The sequence below is a fragment of the Schistocerca cancellata genome, chromosome 4, assembly GCF_023864275.1.
Source record: "Schistocerca cancellata isolate TAMUIC-IGC-003103 chromosome 4, iqSchCanc2.1, whole genome shotgun sequence".
Classification (NCBI taxonomy): domain Eukaryota; kingdom Metazoa; phylum Arthropoda; class Insecta; order Orthoptera; family Acrididae; genus Schistocerca; species Schistocerca cancellata.
The window spans coordinates 307,460,808-307,484,791 of record NC_064629.1 but is presented as its reverse complement, the minus strand read 5'-3'; the positions used below and the strand labels follow the sequence as shown (position 1 = coordinate 307,484,791).

Below are 23,984 nucleotides of genomic sequence, written 5' to 3'. Positions count from 1 at the left end.
CTTAGTAATTTTGCAAAAACCTTCCGGAAAATTGAGACTTTGCGTGGACTTCAAGGCCACAGTGAATCCACAACTCGGGACTGCTACTTTTCCTTTGCCCCGACCGGAAGATCTTTTTGACAAACTGTGCCCGGGAAAATATTTTTCAAAGTTGGACCTAACAGATGCGTACTTGCAAATACCGGTGGACGAAGAATCCCAGCGCGTATTAGTGGTTAACACGCATCTTGGATTGTACAGATTCAAAAGACTGCCATTCGGGTGTGCATCCGCCCCTGCATTGTTTCAGCAATATTTACAAACTATTTGTGCGTCAGTCCCTACTGCTGCAAACTATTTGGACGATATTGTGATCTCTGGGAAGACAGCAGCAGAACATTTATCCAATCTCCGAACATTATTTCAGGTATTGCGACAAAATGGTCTTCACTTGAGGAAGGACAAATGTGTGTTTTTTGCTCGTGACTTGCCATATCTGGGACATGTAATCAATGCTCAAGGCATACATCCGAGTCCAGAGCACCTCCGTGCCATACAGGACTTGCCTTCGCCGCAGAATTTGAAGCAGCTACAGAGTGTGTTGGGAAAAATGAACTATTATAATCCATATATTCCGCATGCCTCTTCCATTTCAGCTCCGCTTCATCACTTACGCCGTAAGGGTGTTCCGTTCGTCTGGTCGACGGAATGCGAATGCGCCTTTCGCCAGTTGAAATCGGCGTTGCTTTCAAATACTTGCCTTACGCCAGTCGATCCCCAGAAACCCCTTTTGTTAATGGTAGATGCATCGGATTTCGGGATCGGTGCTGTGCTTGCGCACAAAGATGGTTCGCATGATCACCCTATTGCCTTTGCGTCCAAATTGCTGTTGTCTGCACAAAGAAATTATTCCCAGATAGAGAAAGAAGCTTTGGCTCTCGTGTTTGGTGTTACAAAGTTTCATGATTTCTTGTATGGTCATCACTTTACCATCATCACAGACCACAAACCTTTGACATCGCTTTTTCATCCGACCAAGCCTGTACCTCCACGTACAGCACAGAAATTCATTCGCTGGTCTCTTTTCCTCTCGCAGTACCGCTACGATATCTTGTATCGGTCCACTGCTAAGCACGGAAACGCCGATGCGTTGTCCCGTTTGCCTGTTGCTGAGGATAAAGCATTCGATTCTTCTGAACTTGCTTGCATGTTCATTGATGCGGAAACTGATGACGTGGTCGAATCGTTTCCGATTGATTTTCGTCGTGTAGCTGCAGCCACAGCTGCCGACCCTGTCCTTGCTACCGTTTTGCATTTCGTTGCTACGCAATGGCCCTTGTCCAAGTCCCGGATCGAGGATCCGTTGGTTTGCCGACTTTTTGCTCACAAGGTGAGACTTTTTGTACGACGTGGTGTTTTTTTGTTGCGTTCTGACAATGATCAGTCCAGGGTCGTGGTCCCACCTTCGTTACAGTCCTCTGTCTTAAAGCTACTCCATCAAGGACATTGGGGTATAGTGCGCACGAAACAACTTGCTCGTCAGCACTGTACTTGGTTCAGAATTGATGCAGCGATTACGCATATGTGCTCTTCTTGCATGGCGTGTGCCGAACAACAATCCGTGCCACCGCGGAATTTCTTTGCATGGCCGAAAGCCACTTCCCCTTGGCAACGCTTACATATCGATTTTGCTGGTCCCTTCTGGAATGCTCGATGGTTGGTTATTGTCGATTCATTCAGTAATTTTCCTTTTGTTGTCCGGCTCTCTTTGTGCTAAGTTTGGTATTGTTCCATTTTTGTTTGTCTGTGAAGCTTTGGCTATGTTTAAATTTGCTTTTTCATACACTTTTCTAATGCAGTTGTCCAGCGTCAAGAGGTCTTTGCCACCACACACAACTTTGCTCGTTACAGACATTAACATGGTACATTATACGATCAATCCCACATGGAGGGTGAACACAGGACCTACACAATAGTAATTGTGTAGCCACTGATATGAGCTTACATAATGCAAATTCTCTTGCTTTTTGCATATGTTCTTTCTCTCCATAGCCTGATTTCGCCTTTTTGTTTCACCCTCTCTGCCAATCAGTAACAACTAGAGTTCTTTTCCTTCTGTTTCCTTCCCTTGGTTCTAATTTCTAGATGTTCCAAATCATATCTACTCCTGATACCTCATTGTTAATTACTATTTTATCTGGATTACCATCATGTCCTGGGCATAGTATCTCAGCCTCTTTGACATCTGTTACTCGCATAGTCAAAGGACATGTTTACTTTTAACATCAACAGTTGTCTGTGTGTATTTTTTGCATGTCAGAAATGCATCCTAATTTACTGAAATATGTTAGTGTTATCTGCATATCAACAGTGAGGTTTTTTTTTTTTTTTTTTTTTTTTTTTTTTTTTTTTTTTTTTTTTTTTCAACAGTGCAATAACACAATCATTTACAAGGAATGCCTGCTTACATAAACTTATTTTCTTCTATTGTGTGATACTAGGTAAACTATGACAAAATATGGCATACCAATATGCCTTTTGAGAGATTTCCTTTGTGATTTGTATAGTTTTTGTTACAATTTAATTTATAACATAAGCTGACTGGGCTGGTAGATTTTAGGAGATTATTTTGTGTTGTTTGGATTTTGTGATAAGAAATTCAGATTTTACCTAGTTGACATGTCTACTGGATTATAGTTTTCTGAAAATTTGATTACTGGCTTCGTAAGTGAAGTAAAAGAATTTAACTTTTGTTAATAATGTCAACTTGTTGTAACACAATCATTTTGGCTTAACTAAGAAACCATAGCAAGATAACACTGTAGCACAATCAGCACAATCAGAAATAGTAGCAACATTGTTGCTGGTGGCAGAATATTGTTCTTCATGTTTGATTTCCACTGAAACAGAAAACAGTGTGTATACAGTTTATAAAACCTCATTGAAAGAGAGTTACAGGTGATTGTTTTCTAATGGCATGGCACTAGGCCAGCATGACTCTCCACTTATTGTTTCCTAACAGCATGGCATAAGGCCAGCATGACTCTCCACTGGTCAAATTAGACACTCAGCAAAAACTTAGAAGACATGAAACAAAATGATCCACTTAGGTGTGGTATTGCAATGCATTTGTTTCATGATTTATGGTGTCATATTGATGTTGCCAGCAGAAGCTCTCCAGCTTACCTTAATGGAGTAGTAGTACTAGACAAAAGGATACTGAGGAGAAAAGGCATAGCTGCAACCTATGGAATTGTTTCAGAATGAATTTTTCACTCTACAGTGGTGTGGACATTTTTTTGAAAATTGTTGGAAGAATAAAATTATGTGATGGACTGGGAGTCAAACAAAGAACTTTGCATTTCCTGGGCAGTACTCTTACTGACTGAGTTATCCACACACAACTCATGACCCTCCCTCATAACCTTACTGCCTCCAGTACTTGTCTCCTACCTTCCAATCTTTGCAGAATCTCTCCAGCACAGAGAGCTGGCCCGAAATTCATTGTACAAGAAATCTCTACAGTTTGCAAATCACTTCATATACACACATAAAAAAAAAAGTTTTGCATCACCTCAGTTCCGAGAGTTCCAGAACCTGTACAGAAAATTGTAATAGAGATCAACATAAACATCATTTCCGCCCTTTTTATTGCTCATGAAAACCACACATTGCATGTTGTACCACCACACAGTGAGACCTTCAGAGGTGGTGGTCCAGATTGCTGTACACACTGATACCTCTAATACCCAGTAGTATGTCCTCTTGCATTGATGTATGCATGTATTTGTCGTAGCATACTATCCACAAGTTCATCAATGCACTGTTGGTCCAGATTGTCCCACTCCTCAACAGCAATTCGGCATGGAGCCCTCAGAGTGGTTGGTGGGTCACATCACCCATAAACAGCCCTGTTCAGTCTATCCCAGGTCATGTCCGATAGGGTTTATGTCCTGAGAACACGCGGGCTACTCTAGTCTAGTGATGTTGTTATCCTGAAGGAAGTCATTAACAACATGTGCACGATGCAGGCACGAATAGTCATCCATGAAGACGAATGCCTCGCTAATATGCTGTCAATATGGTTGCACTATCGGTTGGAGGATGGCATTTACGTATCGTACAGCCGTTACAGCGCCTCCCATGACCACTAGCGGTGTACGTTGGCCCCACATAATGCCACCCCAAAACAGAAGGGGAGCTCTACCTTGCTGCACTCACTGTGCAGTGGGTCTAAGGCATTCAACCTGACCAGGTTGCCTCCAAACATGTCTCCGACAATTGTCTGGTTGAAGGCATATGCGACACTCATCGGTGAAGAGAACATGATGCCAATCCTGAGCAGTCTATTAGGCATGTTGTTGGACCCATCTGTACCATGCTGCATGGTGTCGTGGTTGCAAAGATAGACCTCACCATTGATGTCGGGAGTGAAGTTGTGCATCATGCAGCCTACTGTGCACAGTTTGAGTCATAACACAATGTCCTGTGGCTGCATGAAAAGCATTATTCAACGTGGTGGCATTTCTGTCATGGTTCCTTCTAGTCATAATCCATAGGTAGCGGTCATCCATTGCAGTAGTAGCCCTTGGGCAGCCTGAGAGAGGCATGTCATTGACAGCTCCTGTCTCTCTGTATCTCCTCCGCGTCCAAACAGCATTGCTTTGGTTCACTCCAAAATACCTGGACACTTCCCTTGTTGGGAGTCCTTCCTGGCTCAAAGTAACAATGCAGACACGATCGCACCATGGTATTGACCATGTAGGCATGGTTGAACTTCAGACAACACGAGCCATGTACCTCGTTCCTGGTAGAATGACTGAAACTGATCGGCTGTCAGACCCTCTCCGTCTAATAGGCACTGCTCATGCATGGCTGTTTACATCTTTGGGTGGGTTTAGTGACATCTCTGAAAAGTCAAAGACAGACAGACACACACACACACACACACACACACACACACATACACACACACACACACACATTTTCTTTCTCAATTTTATTTTTCAGCGAGGTAAAGATTGAATTCACAACAGACAATAACGTCTAAATGGAATTAGTACATGAAATATACCTAACATTTGACAACAATCTCACATTAATAAACACTTATTTTTCTCAAAGATAAGAAACTACAGTTCTTCACCTGATAATAGTGGAAATATTAAATAGCACCACATTACCTCACAAACTTCATTCACTGCATCAGTATCAATAACAGACGCATCCTGTTCTACTGGAGATGGAAATAAGTATGCTGGTAACTCTTTCTGGAACCACTCATGTTTCCTGTAATAGTATATAAAAACACAAAATGAAACACCAAAGAAGGGAAATACGTTTTTATAGGCTTTTTAAAAAACTATACTGCTACTTCAATTAGTATTTTCTTACATAAATTAGTGCAAGCCTTGATTATACATTTCTATTAAAGAAACAAGTAACTAATTAGTAATATTATTCAGACAGTACACTTAAGAGCACAAAAATTGGCTGCAAAAGTCACAGCCAGAGTTGAAGCCCTGTACAGCACTGACACGAATGAAATTCAACATGTCAGTTTTTCAGTCTATGTTGGGGACACACTTAAAAAGAAATATCACTTGATATATTAATTGCAAATGGCTTTTCCAGCATTCTAGACCTATATAAAGAAGAATAAAAAACTTTTCTGCAAATTGAATATGAGTTCACTGCTAAAAAAGTATGTTGCATAGCAATTAATTGGAAAAAAATTCACTGTTGGCCCTTCTAGTTGAAAGGACAACACAGAAACTTTCTGTAAATAGTCTGATAATATGATTTGTGTGTGGCGTCAGACAATTTGTTAGCTAAGTTTCTTAATATGTCTCTTCCCACCACTATATTTTCATAGTTTTTCCGTACTACCCTTTGTAGATGATGCAAAGGGGGTAGTTAAGCATAGTGCTGCATCTCTTGTAGCTTTTCCTATGTAACACTCATTTTATCCCCACATGGTACTCCCTATTACAAGAGGCGTTGCTCTGCGGACCGAGTCACAGTGTAATAACCATTCATTGGGAGTAGGGAAGTCCTAATCCACACAAGGATCAGTTTAGAAACCAGCAATTGGCAACAAATCAACTAAACATACTATGCCATAGCTAATAATCAATTAGTAGGACATCTTTACTGCTTTCAAGTACCCAGAAAGAAAAAGGGAACACAAAAAGTTGACAACACGGCAATCCACAAGGGCACAAAAAGAAAAAGAAACATATTTTTGACATCACTGGATGGAAAATTCAAGGTACGGATTTTAAGAATTTAGAACTAGATCAACTCGTAAACTGAGAGTTCATAAAAACTGTTGTAATAACAAAACAAAAGAGAGAGAGAAAGAGAAAGAAAAAGAGAGAGAGAAGAAATAACTGATCATTGATCATTATAGACAAGTTTGCCGTGGAATTAGTATCAACAAAACAGCAAAAAGAAGAATGGAATTTACAATAAGTAAGTTACCAGAACAAATGTCAACAATTATACTTTTTTTGGAATGAAAGGATTATCTAAATGAGGTTAAAATTGATGTTAGGGTAGCCAACAATGATAGGAATATGTGCATCAACAGAATATGAGGGCACAGAACATGAAAGCTTCAACTCTATGTTAAAGGAAGGTATAAGAAAAGTTGACCAAATAGATTATTTAATATTAGTTGGTCATCTTAAAGTCATAGCCACATAACAATGCTATATTCTGTTGGAATACATGGTGAACACTGGTTACCAACACAGAAAGAGGTCATTAGATTTTATAATTTATAACAACTTAAAAACCACAAACACATTTTATTACAGCCACACTTAGTCAATTTGAAATTCTTAGTCCATAATGGATTATATAAGAGCAAATAATAAAATATCAACCTTTCTCCTAGGCACTTGAGTTTACAGAAACAGACTAGTCTACTTACTACTAATGTCAACATGATACTATCCACGAAGGTGGTTAAAATAAATAAATAAATAAATAAATAACACCAGAAACACCTGTGCTGATGGCTCTTTTACTCTGAAAAGTATGAACAATTTAAAAGAAAAACACATACTGTGTTTATCAGTTAAGAGGAAGTATCTGATTGTGTAGAAAGATAAAACACTGAAATTTCAGCTGATGACAAAACACCTCATCATATTATACAACCAATTTATACATTCTGCAGAAAAAAATATGATCTCTGGGAAACTGGGATCAGAATTTTCTGAATAGAAGCCACTAAACTGCAGCATTTAATGTGGTTGACCCATTCATCACTTTACCAGCAATATCAATGCAGCTGTAAGACAATGGAGATTAGCAATTCATGACAACATTTAACTTCCAAATAATTATACCTTGATATATGCACATGATTTGATTCTCTTTGTTAGTACTGGTGAAAAACTGCAATACTTCATATACTATCCAAATTTTACAGTAAAAAGGTATAATAATTTCAACAACAAGAAGTCAAGTCATGGGCTCCAAGGGTTTTAAATACTGAGACTCTGTATTGCCTCATGTAGATGATAGATATATCCCACAAAATTCAACACTGAGAATCACCAATAGGTTTTTCAAAACAACGAAAGTTCAAAAACAGACACAATTAACAGTTTATAAAGTTTTAATAATCAACCCTCGTTTATTACAGTGAATCAAATACTACTTAAGACTCAGAAAGTAAAACCTTCACAGCAACTAGAATGAAATTTCTGTGGAGAACTGCCATCTATAGACTTCTATTCCCATAAACCATGGTCAAAGGGCTTAAAATAACTGTTATCATAGATTACCATAAAAAATGCAGACAGAACTGGCTTCCACATGTTAACAGTATGAAATATTTCAGACTGCCACATCACATTATGCATTACTAGGACAGGAAATTTCATGAAAATAGTAATGTGAAATTAGCAGTTTTTACTGAAGTAAAGTGAAGTCGGTGATTTTTACAAGATATTGTGTGAAATTTGCAATTTTTCCACATGAAAAAATGTTAAAAATGTGAGGGCAGCAGTTTACTAATGTTTATAACTAATACTTATTGAATTTCAATTCTAATCTTCTCAAGGCTGTGGTTCATGTAAAATCTTAAAATGACATTTCATTCTATGTCCAGCAAACTTTGATGTGACAATAACATTGGCCATAAAACAACACTAAATTTCACAAACAACAACACCGAATTTGACAAGAAAACAATCAATTTGACAAAAAATTAGCACTGATTGAGGCAAAAATAACACCTAATTTGGCTAGAAAATAGCATCTAATGTGGCAAAAAAAACCAGCTAACTTGACAAAAATAATACCAAATTTGGCAAGAAACACTGAGTTTGGGGAAAAGAGAGACAGAATTTAGTGAAAAAAAAAAAAATTGGCTGAACATACAGTGAAGTCGGCAAAAAACTGCACCGTTTGTTGCACAAACTAAAACATAGTTTGGCAAAAAAACACTGAATTTGGCAAAAAAGCAACACATTTGGCAAAAGAATAACAGATTAGCAAAATAATAACAGATATTGCAGAACCAACACCAAATTTGGCAGAAACAACACCAAATTTGGTAGAAACAACACCAAATTTGGCAGAAACAGCACCAAATTTGGCAAAAATAGCACTAAATTTGGGCATAAACTAATTAAATATCCCCAGAGCCATACACATGTGAACCTGCATACCTGGCAAAACTGTCAAACTGACCCCTCCCCTCCACGTAAAACTACCTTTCTACAGCTACTGTACATTGTTGTGTTACTCTAGTGTCAGGGAGAATGACCTCTTCCACGCAAACCAGCATGGATTCCAAAAACATGTGACAAGTGAAACCCCTTGTGCTTTATTCATGTGACATTTTGAAGGCCATGGATCAAGGCAGTATAGGTGGATACCGTATTTCTTCACTTCCAAAAAACACCAATAACTATTAACAAAACATGATTATTTGGAGTATCAAACAAAAGTTATGAATAGATTGAAGATTTCTTGATGGGGTTGGTTGGTTGGTTGTGTGGGGGAAGAGACCAAACAGCGAGGTTATCGGTCTCATAGGATTAGGGAAGGATGGGGAAGGAAGTCGGCCGTGCCCTTTGAAAGGAACCATCCCGGCATTTGCCTGGAGCGATTTAGGGAAATCACAGAAAACTAAATCAGGATAGCCGGATGTGGGATCGAACCGTCATCCTTCCGAATGCGAGTCCAGTGTGCTAACCACTGCACCACCTCGCTCAGTTTTCTTGATAGGGATCAGCATGTTATCTTGGACGGAGAATAATCAATAGAAGTAAAAGTAACTTCAGGAGTCCCTCAGGGATGTCTGTTGGGACCTTTTGTTTATATTATATATTTATGACCTGGCACACAATATTAATAGCAGCCTCAGACTATTTGCAGATGATGCAGTTGTCTGCGATGAAGTATTGTCTGAAAAAAAAATTGCAGAAACATTCAGTTAGATCTGAATAAGATTTCAAAGTGGTACAAAGTTCAGCAAATTGTTTTAAATGTTCTGTAATATAAAACTGTGCAATTCACAAAACACAGAGAAGTTGTATCCTATGACTACAACACAAATCAGTCACAACTGGAGTTAGTGGACTCATATAAATGCCTGGATGCAACAAAGTGTATGGGTTTGAATGTAATGTTCACAAAGACTGTCATCAGAACGAGTAAAGCAGATCAGTTCATTGGAAGGATACTGGCAAAATGGAATTGGGCACTTATGGTCTGCCAGAATGTATTAGGCGTTGACAATGGACTATACAGTAAAACCCCCCTTTTTACACTTTTCAGCAGACTGACCCAAAAAAGTGTAAAATCCAGGAAAGTTTAAAATACAGGAAAAGCATAGGAAACATACCAAATGAAAATGAATGATTTACTCTTACTGACATTCTCTTTTAGTGTTCAAAACATGAAATTTAAACAATTTAAATTTTGCCTATTTAAAAAAGCTGAAATAATTAATTTTTTTGTTCCTTTCTCACAGCAATTAGTTCTACTTGTCTCTCCACAGTATACAAAGCATCAATCACAAAGGCAGTGGCTCAGTGCTGACCCTCACAAAACATGTGCATGAGTTTCCTTCTTCATTTTGAATATGTCCAATAGTGTAAATAAAACATGGAATCAAAAGTCTTTCATGAAACCACATTAAAAAGACATTTGTGTTCTAATGTGAGACTTATTACTGATAATCATTATAAAATTACAGTAAATAAATCTTTTGACACAATATTAGTTAAAACACTAAAGTTGGCAGTCTCCGTAAGTAGGGAACAACAGGCATGAAATTTACTGCTTCTTGCCAATAAAGAGGTCACACAGTCTGGAGAAGTCCTCGGTGAGAGAGAGGGTGGAAACTGTTGTCATGTTACGGAGCATCTTGTGGAGGACTGTTTACGTTGGTTGTACCAATCTAACACTGTGTGCCCAGTATGGATTAGAGTATTTCACACACAAGTAAAGACAATTTGTGAAAGCCCATTATAAAGACATCCATCTTAAAAAGTGGTGTTTATTTGTGTAAATTAAATTTAAGCTGTTGTAACACAATACAATGAACAGAAGGAAGGTTGCTACTAGAGTCACTATCATCAGATTGTGATTATCATTACGGCAGTAACTAAGCACACTTTCCCACCCCCTCCAAACACTGTAGATCTATAAATACAGGTGGTCATGACCCAATGAACACCGACAATGAAAATCTTGCTTACTGTGCTAATGTTACGTTACATGATCAATAACTTTGCATATTGTCTGTGTTTTCTGCTTTGTTCCAAAGCTGACTTTGAGCAGGAATGTGTATGAAAATCAATGTTAAAGATTATGACAACTTCAAAGAAAACTTAAAATGAGGGAAATGTTGTAATACAGAATTTTTAATGACAGGAAAGCACTGTATTGAGAGAATAGGACTTCCATTGGAACTGACAAAAATGAATGTAAAAAGTGGGGAAAATGTAAACAGCAGGAATGTAAGAATAGGGTTTTACTGTACACAGTTTTTGACAGATCTGATGATGGGGGTATACTGAAGTGTGCAATAATGATATGCTAATAAAAATTACATTGTGAGCAAGACCAGAATATCTCCATTGCTAAAAATAGTTGCAGATCTCCTAAGAGACTTCTTGTCAAAAGTGATGAAATGGAGACAATCTATAAAGAAGGCTCTTCACAAAACACTTTTGCATTCCATCTTAGAAAATTATTCAAGTGAGTGCGCCCCATACCAAATATGACTAACAGGGGATATTGAATGTGTACAGAGAAGTGAGGGTTGCAAATGGTCACAAGTTTGTTTGACTCACAGGAGAGTTCCACAGAAATCCTGAAAAACCTGAATTGGCAGACACTTAATGAGAGATGCCATTTACACCGTGAACGCCTACTTACAAAGTTTCAATAACCAGCATCAAGTGATGAAACCAGAGACATTCTTCATTCCCTTATGTATCATTCCAATAGAGATCATGAAGACAAGTCTGGACTAATTACAGCATACAATGTGACATTTAAGCATCCATCCTTCTCACATTCCACACACAATAGGAACAGGAAGAAACTCAAACATGCATTAGTATGCTAGGTACCTTCTGCCATGCACTTCGTGACACAGTTTCATTCATGCTAGAACAAGAACAAAATACCTAATACGCAAGTAAGGTGGTGGTCTTATGATACTGGATGCTTTAGAGGTGCAGTTAGTGACCAATGGCAGGGCATACTTTTGTTTACACGAGGCTTCAGCTTTGATGAACTGAGTATAGTTGTCTATATGCTAAAAGACTAATGATTCCCATAATACTATTAATCAGCCATAGAAGGCTTATTCTTGAATTCTTTTTTATTTACACAGCAGATAGTGGCACCCATAACTTGAGAAGAGCAAAAATACTGGCTAGAGTTGCAAGCAAATTACATATCCCCTCCACCTTTTTAGCTAGTTTCTTCACCATGCATCTCCTTCCAGTCGGAAGCCTTTGGTCAGATAGCACATTTGCTTCAGCATCCTCTCTGCTCACTGAACTTCATGCTCTTATAATTCCACAGTGAAGTAACAGCATGAGATCCACTGCTGAATATGAGCAAACTGTGTACGCAGTGAAAGAAGTGCACTGATGGCACATAAACCATGTCAGCGATAGATGTCTCTTTGGTAGAAATCGGTCCTTTATGATGTTACGTGGATGAAATGAAACTGTGTTAACAGTGTGCATTTACTGTTGTGGGTTGAGGGAATGACCTCTTCTCACAGGCAGGAAGGAAAGAACATGAGGTGTAGGAGAACATGTGTACCTCACACAATTAGTTCTTATACTGTCTTTTCCCATTTTTTGTCACTTTTGGAGCTGCTCCTATGTCCTTACCATTGGCAGGGATCTATGTCAGCACCCTCTCAGCACAGCCCTGTATACCCCAAAGAAAGAGATCAATGGGTTGGTCATACAAGAGGTGGATGAAGTTCGTAAGAGGCTGCTGTGTCTGCTATCTAAAAGGAGGAGGATAATGAACAGGATGCTGGTGTGACACAAAACTGTGTTTGGACACAACATGTTTAAAAGTCAAAACTTGTGATAACTTACTGCTTTCTGTCGACTAACATTAGCTCATTGTTCAGTTACTTTTGACTTTAGAAAATAATGACAAATATATAATGTCTTAGAATTCTGGAGTAAATCTTAATCATGACAGTATATTATGTATTTTAAAATGTCTCCATCCACATCCAGCAAGATAAAACTTACACATTTATAATTCTGCCAGCTGAGTATTGAAATTTGTTGTCATTAGTATCAGTAGCCACAAAGTTCTGCTTTCTTTCCCTACATGGTAGCTTTCACAACAAGTAGGCCCAAATAACATCTAGTGTAATACCGACTGGATCTCTTTCAGTCACCTTAAGTTCTGCTTGAATTCATTCATGCATCTCAAAAACAAATCATGTCTCTGATTGTAACTGAACATGTACCAAGCAACATTCACTTTATTTACTGTAAACCCTTTCTGTGGAATCAAGCACTTCATACTCGGATAAAGTGATGAGCAGAAGGCACCAAGTATCAGAGGCAGTCACTGACATGGAAAGGGAGCTACAGTATCCTCCTGGAATCCACCGGCATGCAACATAGATGATTACTGCGGGCTACTGCTCCTCTAGGCCACCGACAACACCACCATGGAGATGGGGGTACACATTATGACCACAAACATAAACACACGGTGCCTGTTGTGTATTGCATTTCCTGCAGCCGCCACAGTAATATGTAGCACCAGCCGCACCACTAGTAGTGTGAGAGATACCACAATTAGCGCTACCATCATGGACACTGATTATCCTTCCACTGATCACATGTTCAACAATCATGAGGAAGTAATCTTGCACTGGTCAGCAATAAAGGGTGCCAACAGGCCAACCAGAGCCAGTTCACACAGGGAGTTGCCCCAAGTCACAGTGTCGGCTGCCACTGCCCTCAAGCAGTGCTCTTGTGCCCAGTGCTGTGCTTGGAGTTGCGTCTGACTGTCCATTCTGTATCTTTATCTGGTTCTGCGCATTGGCCGTCAATGTTTCCACTCCAAGCTGCATCCCAAGTCCACACTGGTACCTCTCTCCTGGACCATCCTCAAGCTCTCCTGCTCCCCAGAAACATGGCTGCACCCATGTCACCCTCGCAAGAAGTCTCTTAGTACAACATCAGTGACTGTCAGTGGATGGGAACCAAGTACTGAGTATTCAAGTCCAAATGAATGTTTTATTTTGTTCTGTTTGACTGTAAATAAAATTAAGTTATTTCTTGCTATCTGGGGCATTTTATTTGGCGTGGCTCCCTTAACCATGAGACACAATGAACACCCACACTGACAGGAGTCCTGAAGTGCTCTGGAACACAAGGTATTCAGAGGTGGACAGCCAGCCAAGACCTCTGTCATAAAACAGTTTTGGACATAACTGCTATTACTAGCTTATCCTTAAGTTAAATAAATCATGACTGTGCTTTGATTAGTCACACATTGTCAGCAAGCAAATGAAGCCCATTATGGAAATATTACAGAACGAATGATATTGACCACTGGATGTGTGTGTTGAATATTTAATTTACCATTAGGACATTGACATATCTGGAAATATATTGCCGAAATGGTAGAAAACTCCTTCTACATACTACCACCACCTACAATATTGGCAGCTTGTGCAGATTACTGAACGTATGAAGTCTGACATTTTAGGAATCGGCTCTGATTCATCACTGTGGTGATCAGCTGGCAGCCACATTGTGTCCAAAACCTGTGCAAATTTTCTATGGGTCGATGCAATGATGTATTGGATACAAATTGAGAAGGTCACTTCTGGAGACAGTGGCAGCATCTCGGGACATTAGCACTCTCACGTGGAATGGCTTTGATTCATTTATCCTGACTTGTGGCAATTATTGGACAAATAACTTATTGATGACATGAGAACTCTTCACTATAGTTTGCTGAAGAATAATGATAATGATAATAATAATAATAACAATAATAATAATAATAATAACAATAACAATAATAATGTATTTGGTATGCTACACCACAAAAAATTTTAATTGAAATAACGGATTGTTTTCAGATTGATTTTCACTGCACATCAGTGTGCGCTAATATGAAACTTCCTGGCAGATTAAAACTGTGTGCTGGACAGGACTCGAACCTGGGTTCCTGGTTCAGCATACAATTTCAATTTGCCACGAAGTTTCATAACTGGACTCTTCATGCTTTCTCAGTGGATATGTTGTAAATAGTCTTTACAGGTTTGCCGCTGGATGGCATTGTGCAAATTCCACAATATTTCCTCAGAGCAACTGTCCGACATCTTCAGGTGGCTGAATCTTGCTGGTGACTATGTACCTAGCTACCAGCAAGGTTCAACCACCTGAATATGTTGGACAGTTGCTCTGGGGAAATATTGCGGAATTTGCACAACGTCATCCAGCAGCAAACCTGTGAAGACTATTTACAGTTTCATAACTGATTGTTATCAATACGGGAAAAGTGTAATTGCACTCTTATTTTCTGTGTCCACTTGCAGAAAAGATACAAAGTTGTACCTGAATTAATCAAACATGACATATTCTTATTTTGAGAAAGTAAACATGATGCCTACAAGAGGATGCGCAACCAAAAATAACTCGTGTGCGAGTAACATAAAAACAGTTACTGACCGTAGAAGAATATTACATTGCAATCACAATGAGACATTTGACATTCAACTGTGAATAAAGGCCTTTTATGGACTTTTCCATACATTATGGACTTCTATTACATGGATCCCTGTTGCTCCAGCATGTCTTTTAATGTTCCTTCCTTTAGTTGTCGTCTCTGTTTTGTCTTACCTCACAAATGCATCAAAGAACATTTTGGGTCCATCTACTACCCATCTGCTGGCTACACATTCTGTCCACCTCCATCTCAGTTTCACTGTGTATCATAATTAGTGATTCCACATTTAACTATTCTCAAGTAACACAGAATTTTTGCTTTTTTTAGGAAACTATTACAACTTTATCTCCAAAATAGAATGTGACTGCATTTAACAGGTTGATGGATACAGTTCAGCACCAAGTTTAGGAGGTAAGACTTCAAAAATGTGGCAGTCAAGGTGAGGTTTCATAAAGAAAGTCACCAATGCTAGCTATCATTTTCCAATGCCAATACCAATAATAGCTTGTGAAATGTTAAATATTACAATAAAGTGATATTTTTCTCAACAAACAATGGTCCAATACAAATATCCAGGCTGCAAGGTGTCCCTTTCAACTCCAAATCTTGCACTGGCCAAGTGTTAGTAGAACACAGTGAGCTTACTCTTCTCAGCTAGCCCCCTTCTGTTCCAGTCTAGGACTGATGACCATAGCTGTTAAGTCCCATAGTGCTCAGAGCCATTTGTTCCAGTCTCCAAACCCATCGAAAATGTATGGGTGGCATGACCCAATGTCAAAAACATGAAGTGATATTTGGAACATCATGTGACGAGATGGCAGAAAATGCTATACTTATTGTACACTTCACAGACTACTTCTGAAGAGAATGTACTTGGTCATTGAAATCAAAAGCCTTCAGACAGGATAATGAGTGGTGATGGAGCCAAATGTTCTCTCAGAGGCCAAATTATCTAAAATAAGAACTAATACATGTTTTCTCTGTTAATTTTGTATTCTCTACAATGCAGTATATTAAATCAGAAACAGAAAACAATTCACCAAGGGAGATTTGAACCATACATAGCAACATGCAGCCATGTTTGAGACTTTTGACAAACTCACTGAGCTACTTACACATCATCCTGGGTTCACCAGTACCGAGGCATTTCACAGCATTGTTCCGTCTTTGACTTTGCTTCACCAATGTAACTGCATTTTCCTGGTCTGTAATACTAGGAATTAGATGGTGCAGGTTTCCTTGTGTGTCTTTAGAGAGTGCGTCCTTGTGCTGAGTGTCAAGAAGGTATAACTCTTTCAATTAGACTCACAATTACAACTGTTCTGTAATGTTATAGCAGTACAGTACACGCTTTTATGTGATTGGCTTCTGCATAACTCTGCAGACAGCTCAAAATTTTGGCTCCGGTCATTTTTTGTGCTATCAAGTGTACAAATCCTTTTTATAGTACATACTCACTTTATGTCTTCAATTGTAGCTCTCTTCATAGGGTCCACCTGAAGCATATGGCAAAGCAGACTAACAACCTGCTTATTTAAGTATTCAGGTATAGGGAATACCCCCGCTGCAATGAACAACAGAAGAACTAGATTATATTACACTGATTACTTTTAATCTTCATTATTAGTGAATAAGAACTCTAAATACTGAAGTCAAACATAAAGCGTATGAACATTAGACAACAGAAAATGAATTTTCTACTTGTTTATCCTCACAACTGGAACAACTGGGAAGAGGGTAAAAGAAGTAGAAAATCCACAAACACTAAATTTTCTGTGCTGGAAGTACCTTCAATTAATAAAAGGGGAAGGCAGGTGAACAAAAAATATGCCAGTTAGTATTTAAAATAGAGTAAGATTAGAGAAGTGCCCCCAAAGACAAGAGGTACACTGCAGTTGTCAAAAATACCTATACGCCTCTCTAAATAAGGGTGACTCCACAGATGTCATTAATTACCAGTAAGTCTCTCCTGATAAATCATTTTACAAAATTTCGAGAAGGTAATGCACTCAGGTGTTATCATCCACCTGTGCAATAATGGCGTTTTTAGCCAATCAGGGGACTGAATTAGTCCTCTTCACAGATAATACATGTATTTTTATCAAGTTGAATAAAAAGAAGCTACTGAGAAAATTGTGGACGGCATTTCTGTGGAAGTTATTAACAGGTTTTGTACAAACAAGCTAGCTTTAAACTTCAAAAATCACTGCACCAACATGAAATAATAAATAAGGCAGAAAATTTCAAGTTCCTGAGTGTTCATGTTGATGAAAACTTAATCTGGAACAACCATAGAGAAAACTACTCTTCTCCTGTGATAAGCTGTTTTGTCAACTGCAGCAGTGGGAATTTTCTTTACCGAACATTTTGAGTAATGAATCTTACATTTGGATTGCCCTTCACTTAATTACAGTCTATTGTCCTGTGATGACATATTTGTTATCTGGCCGTGTGGCATTGAAGATAAGTTTCTCAATCATGTGAATAGCATATGCCCTAACATCCACTTAAATGTTGGGATTAAGCAGAAGGAAAGTTGCCATTTTTAGTTGGTTTAGGTGAATGTAAACCATGTAGGCAGCTCGGCCACACTGTAAACTTTAAGCCAGCACACACCGACTTATATCTCCAAGTGGAGAGGTATCAGCCACTCAAGAAAAGCAGTTTTACATATAGACTGCAGCTACCACTGTTTCTGATAAGGATATCAAGACAGAACATCTGAAGTGCTGCAGCCAGTATCATTTCTGAAAAACACCCTTCAACAAAACTTAACTTTTGCAATATCTGAAAAGACACAGATAGAGTTAGCACCACATAGATTCAGTATTTCTTGAATTTCAAAAAGACTCTGTTTCAATAATACATTGTCCCTAGCAAAAGGAAATATATTGTTACGATATATTTAACCAGGTCTGCAACTGAACTTAAAATTTTCTGGTAGGTTGAACATGGCAAATTATTATGAATGGGAAGTCATAAACACAGTGATTTCATCAGATACCAGAGAAATGTGATAGGGCACTACTATTCCATACTGAACTTAACAGACAGTGTTAGCTATTTAATTTAACAGATAGTTTTAGCTGCAATATCAAACTTTTTTGCTGGTGAGATGATTACCTATAAGAATGTATTATATGATAAAAATTATGTAAATTATGATTAAAACTATACATATATGTAAGACCTTGACAAAACATTCCCTTGGTATAATGTAGAGAACTGAAAAGTGCAATAGCCTTTGATTAACTTAATGAGTCAACCATGTGGTACAAATACTTGAGAGCAATAATATATGAATCTACAAAGTGCACTTATCATAAATGTCAGTTCTGGGAAAAGAAAGTGACATTCTTTGATTCACTGGTAGAATACTGAGAGATTTTGCTGAGCCTACACTATAAATTGTTTAAGAAACATTTACACACGCAATATCTGAGTACTGTTCATGTGTGCAGGATTAATACTGGGTCAGGTTAACCGTATACATTAAGCAAATATAAATAAGGATGCTGCAAATAGTCACTGTCTTGTTTCACTCACAGAAGAGTGTAACATAAATACTGCAGGTCTGAAAATGCAGACAATCATAAAAAAACATGCCTAATACTTCATCAAAGACTTCTTTGAAAACGTTAATGATTTTCAAGGCAGTGTCTAATAATATTAGGACATTGTCTGGTATATGAAGGGTAGTGTCTGGTATACAAGTCAGAAAGTTATCTACCTTGAATGAAAGTGTACAAGAGAGAAGAAACTGGTGAAACAGAAGTACTGATAAGGGAAGAACATGAAACTGAAATTATTAGGTTGGAGCATAAGTTTGTAGCATTTTTGTTTCGCATGTTGGTATTCAAGTTGCTATGGGTTTATTTATTGAATGACATTTTTCACTTGTAGTTCACTGTTGCTATTTGAGTTTGCATATTGGCATTTAGAGATAGTAAGTGGAACTGTCGACACTAGAAAATGAAGTTCCAAGTGGAGAAATGAGAACACTTCCGATACATTCTTCTGTTTGAGTTAAATAGAGGGGTGACAGCAACATTTGCACCATGTGTGGCAATAATGCCAATGAACAGAGCATGACAAGAAAATGGTTTTCTCATTTTAAGGAGTATCGTTTTGACATTAGTGACTCTCCATGTTCAGGAAGACCTTTGGGGTTTGATGAAGATCATTTAAATGGGTTAATCCACAATGATCCATGTCAGTATACTTGAGAAATGGCAAATGTGATGAACTGCGATCATTTCACCATCATGTAATTGAGATGGTTCAAAAATCTTGTATATGGGTAGTGCATGCTCTAAGCCAAAATTGCAAAAATCAGCAGAAGGCTATATACGCATCTCTGCTTGCTCATCATCAATTGGCTCATGAACAACACTGACCATTCCCACCCTGTATCATTACTGGTGACGAGAAATTGTATCTTTATGCTAACATTAGGCAAAGAAAGGAATGGTTGAGCCCAAACAATGACCTGCACACATCCACAAAAGGTAACATTATGCATCTGGGGGAAAAGTGATGATGTGATGTACTATGAATTGCTTTACCAGGGTGTAACCATCACTGTCGACATTCATTGTCAACAACTGAGATGTCTTGCAGATACAAGATAAGAACAATGGCCAGGAAGACTGCGTGAAGTGATGCTACTCCATGATAATGCCCACCAACATTCTGCTGTACTCACAAAAAAACATTACTTAGGAGTTGGGTGAGAAGTAATTCCACATTCACCTTCTTCACCTGATCTTGCGCCCTTAGATTTTCACCTCTCCCGTTCTCTATCAAACAACCTTCAAGGAACTTCTTTTCCAAATGAAACTGTGTTTCGAAAATGGCTTAACAAGCTTTTTGCCTCAAAACCACGTAATTCCTACAGTTGCAGAACCAAAAAGTTACCCCAGCATTGCCAGACTGTTGCATATAGTGAAGGAAAACATATTATAAGTTATATGTAGAACATATTATATGCTATGTGTATCTGCTACGTTTATTAATGGAAAAATGCTATGAATTTGTGAGTTTGTTGGTAAACTGCTGAAAGAGAGCACAAAGAGGCTAAGAGTAGATAACGTTGTTCTAATGTGCAGTTTTTTCCAGACAAATAATCCAAGAGTTAAAAAAAAGTTAAATACTGAAAGGTTTGAAAATAGCTAAATGTTATGCAACTAATTTTGATAACTTCCTTGTCTATACTGAGATCCAAGATTTTCAAAAGCATTATGTACAAGCCATTTTAGTAAAAATGAGACTGTGGCTTTATCTATTTATCAGTGTTATTAATTCTCCTAGACAGATTCAAACTGACTTTTCAATGGGACAGTAATTAGGTATTCAAGAACGTTCAGAACATTTTCTCAGTATTATCAGCTTCCCTTACACTTAACCCACAAACATTGTTAACATTACAAATTACACATAACTTACATTTTATTTTCCGGAACAGTGTTGGAACATGTTCATCATCAAAGGGCAGGGTACCACACAATAACGCATAAAGAATCACACCGCAGGACCAAATATCAACTTCGGGGCCCGCATACAACTTCCCAGATATGACCTCTGGAGCAGCGTAGTTTGGAGAACCGCAGCTTGTCCTCAGGAATTCTCCATCCATCATCATGTTTGACAGGCCTGTTGTAGAATAGAAATTAAAAAAAAAACAAGAATTATAAAGCTACAACACATTAAATTCAAATCAAGCCAGAGCTTTAAAAAAATTGTCAAAAACAAAATGGCTTCATAAAGCAGATTGTAACATACAGTCAGACAGACGCATAGTATAATATTTAAATAGTATCAGAATATTCAGAAATTACTTCAATATGAAAAATCCAGTTTTGTTTTTCAGTGTTTGATGTAGCTCACTATTCAGCGCAGTATGTAATATGTGAAAAGCAGTGCTGTCCCAGGATGATCTATTCTAAAAGAGGGAGGGAAGAAAGGAAGGAAGATTAGATTTTAATATCCTGTTGATAGCTAAGCCGTTAATGATGGAGCTCTAGCTCAAACTGAATGAGGATACCAAGACATAGGTGGCCTCTCGAAAGGAACGAATCAGATATTCACCTTAAGTTATTCTGAACGCAAGTCCAGTACCTTAACCATTCCACCACCTCATGTGGTTTTATATTAAATTTGGAGTTAAATTTGCCCTCTGTTATTTGTAAAGTGCCCTAACTCTCTACAACAAACCACAGGAAAAATTACTAGTAGACATCTCAGTCCATATTAGATTAACAATAGTGTGCATTGCATCACAGTTCTGGAGTGTCTCAGGTGATGTTGCCAACAGTTTCTATCTAAGCGAAGAAAAACATGCATCCAGTAAGAGAGATATACTAAGTGCTTGAAACAAAGTATAAATTGAATGATAATATGTGACAATAAATTGAACATTTCCATGTTTAAAATATGAAGACAGAAGAGAAGTGAAGTGCTAAGTACACACGGTAATGTGGGGATTATACTCCAATACTTCAGAAAAATATACAATAGGAATGGAGTGCATGATTGCAAGCAAGATGGTTGATGCATGAAAGAACCAGCAGTGAGTAGTACAGGCAACAGACATAACGAAAAATATAAATGACTGAAGAATACAAAATAAAAAATCAGATATAATGTAGGTACAATGCATATGCTAAGTGGTACGTAGTCAGAAAAAACCTTATGAAGCAAAGCTTGAAGAAACACGAGTAATACAAGATTTCACAAACTTGGTTTAACATTAAACTATAAATGTGTTTTGTTACATCTGTTGTCAAAATAGTATAAGCAAACCTTCTCTGCAAACAATGGAAAGGCCCAGTCAGAATATCAACAGTTATGAAAAGGACAGACTGCTACTCAGAGTAAAGATGACACACTGGGTTGCAGACAGGCACAAAAACAAGCCTCATACACTTAGCCCTCTTCAGAAAAGCCGAAAGCTAAGTGTGTAACAGTCTTGTCATTGTGCCAGTCAGAGACTCAATGTGTCGTTTTTAAGGTGAGTAGCAGTCTATCCGTTTCATAATTGTTAAGCCTTCTCTGCTGCTTATACAGGGTGTTATTTTCAAGCTTCGCTCATTTCATAGGCCCAGAAAAAAATTACAGTAGATACAATAATGAAATTGCACCATATTCCAGAACATCTCAAAGAATGTATATTCCTGTGGCATACATGGCAACTACTGTCACCAGTGTGCAGAATGATGGCATGAACTGAAAATAGTGACTCCACAGCAGTGCACACAAGGAGTAGTGTTGTTTGTACAAACAAAATTGCTGAGTACTGTGCAAAGAAATTACCGTACGTTGTATGTATGTGATTCAGATGATGTGAAAACAAGAAATGGTATCATAAGTTTCTGGCAACTGGAAGCATTCTGAAACATTCTGACAGTGCACATCGTAGTGTTTTGGAAGAGACAGTGAAGGAAATCAGACAGACATAACTCAGAAGCCAATGTAAGTCAATTCGGTAGAAATCTAGGTAACTTAATGTACCCCAAGCAACACTGCTTCAAGTAGTACACCATCGTCTTTCTTTGTAAGATTACAAAGTGCAAATTCTGGAATATCTGATGCTGAATGATGAACCATGCCGGCAAAAACTTGCTATGGATATGCTGCGGCATATTGACATGAATGTCAGCTGCCTGGGAAGACATTTATTCTCAGACGAGGCAAACTTTCATGTATCAAGAATGGTTATGTGGCATAATGTTCAGATTTGGGGCTCAAAACATCATCAGACTATCACTGAACATGTTCGTAATAGCCCTAAACTGAATGTCCGGTGTGAGCTAATGCAAGACAAGATTACTGGAGCATTCTTTTCAGAAAACACAGTAAATGGATCAATGTATCTGAATGTGTTGGAACCGTTTGAATACCCTCAGATACAAGATTTGCAACCTATCATCATCTTTCAACAGCTTTCAACAAAATCAAGCTCTGCCGCATTGGTCAACGGTTGTTTGCAAATTCCTGGATACAAAATTTCCCAGTTGCTGGATCAGATATGGAGGATCCATCGCCTGGCCACCATATTCTCCTGACATTACCCTGCTGGATTTCTTCTTGTGGGAATTTGTGAAGGACCGCATAAATGTGATTAAAGTGGGTGATATTCCTACGTTAAGATAGCGTATCACTGATGCAATTGCATGTAACAGAGGGCACGTTATGAAGAACATGGCAAGACATTGAATACAGACTCAATATTCTTTGCACTACAAATGGTTCATATGTAGAGGTGTACTAACAATTATTAAATACGAGGGCTATCCACAAAGTACATTACGTTTTGGAATTAAAAATAAATAAAGTATTGGAAATTTTTTTTATTATATACAGATGAAAGCCACACTTAAATATTACTTTTCTACATAGTTGCCATTTAAATTAAGGCACTTATCGTAGCGATGGACGAGCTTGGAAATTCCTTCGTTGTAAAATTCGGCCGCCTGCGCCTTCAACCACGTGGTTACCTCTTCTTTTGGGACAGAAAAGGTGTGATTTTTGTGGATTTCCTGGGAAGAGGCACTACAATAAACTCTCAAAGGTATTGCCAAACTCTGCACAAGCTCAGAAGAGCAGTACAAAACAAGCATAGGGGAAAGTTGGGCTCAAAGATCTTGCTGCTTCACGACAACGCCCAGGCCCACACGGCAAATGCCACTTGTGAAGTTCTCGAATCTTTTAAGTGGGAGTTGTTTCCTCATCTGCTGTACTGTCCCGACCTGGCACTGAGCGACTTCCACTTATTCCCAGCAATGAAGAAGTGGTTG

General features: G+C 38.2%; 1 protein-coding gene across 1 annotated transcript in view; it reads right to left on the bottom strand.

The window, feature by feature from the left end:
- Nucleotides 1-23,984, bottom strand: part of LOC126183492 (5'-AMP-activated protein kinase catalytic subunit alpha-2) — a 194,853-nt gene that overhangs the window by 108,459 nt on the left and 62,410 nt on the right. The window contains exons 5-7 of the mRNA XM_049925524.1: nucleotides 20,635-20,841; nucleotides 16,648-16,753; nucleotides 5,163-5,268 (exon numbers count right to left, since the gene is read on the bottom strand). Of these exons, the coding sequence (XP_049781481.1) occupies nucleotides 5,163-5,268; nucleotides 16,648-16,753; nucleotides 20,635-20,841 (419 nt within the window). The remainder of the gene's footprint in view (nucleotides 1-5,162; nucleotides 5,269-16,647; nucleotides 16,754-20,634; nucleotides 20,842-23,984) is intronic.